The sequence below is a fragment of the Apaloderma vittatum genome, unplaced genomic scaffold, assembly GCF_000703405.1.
Source record: "Apaloderma vittatum isolate BGI_N311 unplaced genomic scaffold, ASM70340v1 scaffold5209, whole genome shotgun sequence".
Classification (NCBI taxonomy): domain Eukaryota; kingdom Metazoa; phylum Chordata; class Aves; order Trogoniformes; family Trogonidae; genus Apaloderma; species Apaloderma vittatum.
In genome coordinates, this window is record NW_009735671.1 from 11,185 (window position 1) to 18,452 (window position 7,268).

Sequence of the window (7,268 nt, forward strand, 5' to 3'; positions counted from 1 at the left end):
GGTCTTGGTGGTGGAGGTGGTGGATATGGCTTTGGTGGAGGTGCTGGTGGGCTTAGCTTTAGTGGTGGACCGGGAGGTGGTGGAGGGTTTGGCTTTGGTGGAGTAGGGGGACTGGGAGGATTCAGTGGAGGGCTGGGCGGTGGCAGGACGCCAGTGGGATTTGGTTGTGGCCCACCTGGAGTTGGCACAATCCAAGAAGTGACCGTCAACCAGAGTCTCCTGGCGCCGCTGAACCTGGAGATAGATCCAAACATCCATCAGGTGCGAAAAGACGAGAAGGAGCAAATCAAGACCCTCAACAACAAGTTTGCTTCTTTCATTGACAAGGTGAGACTTCATCAAGTGCCGTGGAATCGTGATAGAGAGGGAGCGAGACGGTTTTGTAGCTGCAAAAATACGTCTCCAAAGATCTGCAATCTATAGCGTATTTCCTATCTGCATGTCTTTGTGAAAGCAATCAAAAGAAGAACATTCTTCTGAAGAGTTGCAAGGCAGAAAACTGGACTAGAAAGCAGTAATAAGAGGATTAGCTCTAGGTCTTGTGCCTGAGAAAATAAGATAAGTTAGCTCAAATGGAGTAAACCAGTTGCAGGTCGAGATCCAGTCATCTAACCCAGCTCTCTCTGGGAGGAATCACAGCAGATGTCTTAGTCCTTATTGCTTTATTGGCTGCAAGCTAAAGTCCTCTTTATGTTGACTCAACTTAAGTCCTTCCTTGGCTTTTACTTGGGTAAATGGGTAGCATATATGAGCAAAAGGAAAGGCAATTAAGTACTTGTCTTTTAAGCCCTAGTGCTCAGATCTTAGCTTTAATGAAGATCAATATCTCTTACAAAGAAAGAAAAACCAAAGGATGTTAAAGAAAGTGAGAGATGAAAGAGCTGAACCCACATTTTTCTAATGATTGCTCATTGGCTTGCTAATTTAAATTGCCTCTCCACAGAACTGGCCACTGAAGGCAAGTGTGCTTAGCTACCGGATGGGCAGATGGAGCCCTAGACTATTTGGAGCTGTATTTAATACTCTTGTTTTGGGATTTTCCTTGCACCTCAGTCACTATTGGTGATTGTTGGCCATCAGCATGTTTACGGGTATCTTCTGCTAAACTCTTCTGCTTCCCAATGCTCAGGTTCGCTTCCTGGAGCAGCAGAACAAGGTGCTTGAGACCAAATGGACCCTCCTGCAGGACCAGGGTCAAAAAAACAACTCGGGCAAAAACAACCTGGACCCGCTCTTTGAGGCTTACATCAACAGCTTGAAACGGCAGCTGGCCAACCTGCTCAATGAGAGAGGACGCATGGATGGGGAGCTGAAGAACATGCAAGACCTCGTGGAGGATTTCAAGAACAAGTGAGTGCCTGTTAGCAGCAAGCCCAGGCACCCTGGGGTGAAACGGGATGCAAATGGTTCAGCTTAGCATTAGGATTAATCTCAATTAAATTTAGCTTTGTGAAAGTCAAACATCTAGCCTAAGATATTCATCAAACTTTTGACAGAAAAGAGAAAAAAAGTATCTCCTGTCTGTGTTCTAGCCCATAACATCGTACCTAACTACCCCCCTCTAATACAGCATTCCTCCGAGGTATCTCTCCCTGCAGAACACCTGCCTTTCTCAGCAGCAGAAAATAGCTGGTCTTGTGGCATTTTTCAAATCAGAAAATGCAGATTTAGCCAGGACACAACAACTTGAGATGACACTTGTATAGGGAAAATCATCTAAACCAGCTTTCCCTTCCTCATTCCATCTGCATGATGTCAAAATGTCACTTCAACCCTTTGGGAAACGGGATTCTCAAAAAATTTGAGCTGGGCTGTCTCCAGGAGGTTGATTTGGAAATGCCGTAGCCAGCCCAGATAACCTTGCAGTCCTACCTGTACAACGTCTCTGCTTTCCGAGGTGTGATCCAGCACTTCTTTATCCCTTCATGCCTGCAGATACGAAGAGGAAATCAACCGACGCACGGCAGCAGAGAATGAATTTGTGGTGCTGAAGAAGGTGGGTGAGACAGGAGGCGTTAGGGATGCTGAGCCCACCTGAACCACCGCGCAGGCTGGGAAGATCCTAAAGGATGGGAGATCTCATGGAGCTTCATCCTCACCCTTTAAAAGCTGTCACTTGGATTGTGGTTTCGGGGGAAAGGAATGGAAGGGCTTGGAGGATGGAAGTAAATTCTTCTCCCACAGCACACACGTATGCTTGCCTAGGCAAGCCAGACCATGTAGAAACAAAGACGATCAGTAGTGCTGCAGACCCCAAGCACCAAGGCCAGAAGGTCTGCACCCCCAGCTCCTTGTTCACTCACAAGTTACACACAGTAGGGCTTTTTGGCCAAGAGACGTCCTCTTGGTGTTCTTCTAGGGGGCTGTGCCAAGCGCAGCTTCTCCAGTGAGGTGGCAGAACAGCAGCAGGGCAAGAGGCAGCCTCATCTCCAGTTCTTGGCTGGGCTAAAGAAGAGGCACCAGGTGCTGCAGATGTCCCCCACGGTTGCTCTTTTCCAGGACGTGGATGCTGCTTACATGAATAAGGTGGAGCTGGAGGCCAAGGTGGATGCCCTGACTGATGAACTCAGTTTCCTACGAGCCCTCTACGATGCGGTACAGAGACCATCCTCCCCTGACTTCTGTCCCGTTGCCACCCCCTGGGCAGTGACTGCCATCACTCACGACGTTTGAAAAGGTAAGTGCAGCTGTCCAGGATCCTGTTTGCTTCCCTGCAGGAGCTGGCTCAGCTCAGTGCACAAGTGTCCGACACCGCCGTCATCCTGTCGATGGACAACAACCGGGACCTGGACCTCAGCAGCATCATAGCTGAAGTCAAAGCTCAGTACGAAGACATTGCCAACAAGAGCCGGGCCGAGGCAGAGGCTTGGTACCAAACCAAGGTGAACAGACCCATAGATGCCACGGATGCATTTCTGCGGGAAAACTACTGCTGTCCTGATAGGAGGCCGTTGGAGCCACATCTTGCCCACCTGGATATCTCAGATGGTTTACTCTTCCTTCTGACCCTCAGTTCGAGGAGCTGCAGGCCACGGCAGGGAAGCACGGGGATGACCTGCGCAACACAAAGGGGGAAATCTCTGAGCTCAACCGCCTGATCCAGAGGATCCGGTCAGAGATAGAGAACACGAGGAACCAGGTAGGAACAGCAAAATGAGCCCCTTTCTGTGGTCCCCACAGAGCACTGCAGCTCTGCTTTCCTGATCGGGGACTTTAGCAGCCACAGAGTATGACGCACCTCATTAAATGTGTTGAACCCCCTCCTGAAAAGGGCACCCAGCTGTAACATGTATTAAATCATTCTTGCCAGGCTGGCATTTCAACCCCAGCTCTGAGTTATGACCTCACTCTTACCTTTTTCACTAACACCCCAACCTGAGTGGTTTTCTTCCTTGGGTGACTCTTACCCAAAGAGAAAAGCAGCATTTAGGGGTCCCAATCCGTCCTCGTGCAGTGTGCCACCCTGCAGACGGCCATCGGAGACTCTGAGGAGCGTGGGGAGCTGGCCCTCAAAGATGCCAAGGCGAAGATAATCGACCTTGAAGATGCCCTGCAGAAAGCCAAGGCTGACATGGCCCGGCAGCTCCGCGAGTACCAGGAACTGATGAACGTCAAGCTGGCCCTGGACATCGAGATTGCGACCTACAGGAAGCTGCTGGAGGGCGAGGAGAGCAGGTGGGGGCAAAATCCTTGTGGGAATAACAGCAACCATCGCTTTGCCCCTTCTAGCAGTTGGTCCTCCTGCCTGTCTCCTTTTTTTTTTCCTCTAACCTCCACTTTATCTGCCCTCCAACAGGCTGAGTGGAGAGGGACTCAACCCCATCAGCTACTGTAAGTATCACAGTGCTTGTCTTGTTTTGGGACTCTTGGGAGCAGAGGCAAACTTGGGAAAAGGAAGGTTTTGCCCAACAGGAGACTTCTGGGGCCCTCTACCAGTATTAGTGGCTTGCACGGGGCACAGAAGTTGGCTTCAAGCCTTGTAGATTGAGGTGCTGCTGCTGATGCTGTCTGGAATTGCGTGACTGCCAAGCAGATGTCCAAACCCTTGGTTGCTTTTTCTTGCAGCTGTCATCAGCTCCAGCTCTGGCATGGCTGGTGGAGCTGGGTTAGGAGGAGGATTCGGTGGACTGAGCCTAAGCGGAGGAGGAGGAGGTGGTTTCGGTCTCGGAGGAGGCGGTGGAAGCAGTTACGGTCTCGGAGGAGGCGGTGGAAGTGGTTATGGTCTTGGAGGAGGCGGCGGCGGTGGAGGCTACAGCTTTGGAAGCGGAGGAGGACTTGGACTTGGTGGTGGCGGTGGTCTTGGAGGTGGAATTGGAGGAGGCAGTGGCCTCAGCATTGCAAGTGGTCTTGGCGGAGGTGGCAGCAGCAGCCTGAGCACCAGCGGAGGGAATTTCAGCTCTGGAAGTGCAAAAGGCACCAACCCAGGTGTGAAAATCGTCTCCAAAACCTCCTCCAGCAAAAAGAGCATAAAAAGCCAAAGCCTGAAGAATGCTACACAGCCTGAGTAAAACCAACTCCAGACCCTCCCCAAAACCATCGCTCCTGCATCACTCCTGCTCACCAACCCCCTCGCTCCCACTCACCTCTGTCCCAGCTCCTCTCACCGTAGTTCTTCGGTGTTTGGATCACAGCTCAAGAAAAGCAGCAGAGCACATGTTAAGCAGTACCTGAAACAGGATTAAAAGGAAAGCACAGGCCTAAGTGATTTTCTGAATGAGGAATCTTTTTTTTTTTCATTTATTTGTTTGTTTGTTTGTTTGCTTTTAATGAGGCTGAGCAGCTCGTTTGTAATCGGGGCTATCTGACAGCTGTCAGCTCAGACAGCTCAAAGAGCAGCGAAGATGCAGTAACTTGGGTTTTTCGCTCAGTTCTGGCCCAAAGGGGCCCGAGGATGGGCTGAGAACTTGGCTCCAGTTCAGCCTGCTGTGCTGGGATGAACCAAGCTCATTCCTTCAATGTTAAGAAACTCATCTTTATCAGAGAGGCAGGTTATTTTTCTGCTATGTAGAAATACCCCAAGAGCTTGCTGGGCAGTGGTTTGCAAGCATGGGGGGGTCTCTCTTAAAATATCCCTTATTATGAAGCAGAGAACTTGTTAGGATCATTTCTGAGAGGGGGGAAAAATAATCCCTCTTCTCCCCAAGCTTTGAAAAACATTTTCCTTCCAGATGTGCTGGGCATCGCAGCTGCGTGGAGTCAGGCACGTGAGCCTGGCCGGTGGTTCAGAGCCCAATGTTAGGAAAGCACCTGAGACATCTTCATCTGAAAAGTTCCACCCACAGGGGTGCGGATTCAACTCACGACGAGCTTATCCCAAAGAAAGCCCAAACTGCTCGTCCTTTCCTGTCCTTTTGCTTCTTTAAATGAAAATTTGCCCTTGGTGGCACCTCACACGTAATCTTGCGGGTGTGTTTTGCCAGAGGAGCCATCAGCAACTGATCCAAAGCGTACAGAAAAGGGCTTTTTTTCCCCCTAAATTTCAGGATTTTTAAAATTCTAAATAACAGCTGAGGCAGAGAGTTCTTCAAAGCGATGTGGATAGGGCTGGGAAAAGGTTGGATTCAATGATCTTGAAGTTCTCTTCCAGCCCCAAAAGTTCGATGATTCTATGTTCTATGATTTTTAAAAGCAAGATGAGTGTTTGCAGTCGAATTGGATTGCTTTCCTGTCTCATGCCAGGTTTTGTTAGAATGGCTTAAAACCAAAAAAAAAGGCCAAAAATCATCTGACAGCCCAAGTCTCACTGATTTTCCCTGCTGTCCTGGCAGCAGCAGCCAAATCACGCCAAAAAAATCTGCCTGAAAGGCCATGTCCCCACCGCCCCTGGGGGTATCTCAGCATCTCCGCTGTCTGTGGGTTCCTCTGCCAAAAGATAGGGATTTGGTAAACTGAGAAGTGCAGTCAGGCTTCAGCCCAGCACACAGGGAAGGAGGAAACTGGGAGCAGGAGCCCAAAGGCACACCAGTGCCCAATATCAGCTTTCCCCTTTCTGCTGGAATTTACCCCTCTAGCCTTCCACCAGGTCTTTTAATTATTTTTTTTTTTGCTGAAAGTACCATTAAAAAAAAAAAGAAAATTGCAGCTTTTTATACTTCAGGGATAGTGATACGACGCTGTGTTTTCCTTTCTCTCTTTTTGCAACGTGTCCAATAAAACTGGATTGTAATTTAGTTGTTCCTACATCTTTTTATCCTAAAACAGAACTAGTAGCACGAAATATTCCCAGCCTTCAGCAGAGTGAGCTGGAGGGGGCTTTTGCTTTACATCAGAGGAGAAAGTTTCAAAATTCTGATAAAATCATAATGGAAAGTTTGAAATCAGTTGCCTGAAAGCAAACTCAAGACGCAGAGAAAAGAGCAGGGTGGGGACTTATCCATTAAGTGACAAAACAAATCAATCACTGTTCACTTCTTAACATACGATTGGGGTTAATCCAAAAGCCTTTCTTCCACACAAGGGAGGGCTTTTCACAGCTCTGTTAGCTCAGGCCAAAGCCCAGTATTTAATTTCTGCTCTCTTAAAAATACGTAGCAAACCTGAGCATTTTCAGGATTTCTGGGACGGATTTTATCTGGACGATGCAGGCTCAGGATGGGTTTTGGTGAGCTGGAGTGGCGCAACTCGCCAGCCACTGCAGGTCTGTTTTTCAGCCAGCAGCGCAAAAGGAGAATAAAGAGGAAAAAAAAAGAAAAAAAGGGAAAAAAACCCCACAAAACTCCAAACCCCAAGCCTCAGACAAACATTTGCACCTTATTGCACTTCAAAGAGTCAGACGCGTCGCTCTTCCCTGACCTCTCAGCATCCCATTTGTTGCACCCAGCTCGGCGCAGAGTCACAGGAGATGCTCAATTCTTGCTTCTGCAAACCCTCCCTGAAACCCTGGAGCATTGAAAGAGGGGGAGCAGAACGTCCCCCTTCGCCCTGGAAAATCAAAGGAGCCCCAGCAACACAGACTGAAATCCAGGGCCAAAACCCAGCTCCGTGGTTCCTGCTGTCAGAGAGAACGTTGCGGACAGAGACGCCAAAAATTAGGGGAAGTTAAAAATAAACCCCAAGTGCCCTCGATTCCTGGACTCACCTACCGAGCTACACAGCACCCGTGTAAGGAGCTAACGACTCCCTAACCTTCAGAGTTCTGAATGTTTTTCTTCCAGCAACTATCAGAGGCCAAAGGCGGTGCTGGCGGGCAGCTGAGCTCCTGCAAACATTTCAGCTGGCCCCATTCTTCCTTCCAACCCCCTTCCCCGTGACCTCACCTTCCAGCAACC

At 49.2% G+C, this 7,268-nt stretch overlaps 1 protein-coding gene across 1 annotated transcript in view; it reads left to right on the forward strand.

The window, feature by feature from the left end:
- The window catches only part of LOC104279387 (keratin, type II cytoskeletal 5-like), a 4,895-nt gene extending 387 nt beyond the window's left edge, over positions 1-4,508 (forward strand). The window contains exons 2-10 of the mRNA XM_009876658.1: positions 182-327; positions 1,130-1,350; positions 1,936-1,996; positions 2,500-2,595; positions 2,718-2,882; positions 3,014-3,139; positions 3,455-3,675; positions 3,797-3,831; positions 4,066-4,508. Of these exons, the coding sequence (XP_009874960.1) occupies positions 182-327; positions 1,130-1,350; positions 1,936-1,996; positions 2,500-2,595; positions 2,718-2,882; positions 3,014-3,139; positions 3,455-3,675; positions 3,797-3,831; positions 4,066-4,508 (1,514 nt within the window). The remainder of the gene's footprint in view (positions 1-181; positions 328-1,129; positions 1,351-1,935; positions 1,997-2,499; positions 2,596-2,717; positions 2,883-3,013; positions 3,140-3,454; positions 3,676-3,796; positions 3,832-4,065) is intronic.
- The last annotated feature ends 2,760 nt before the right edge of the window (positions 4,509-7,268 follow it).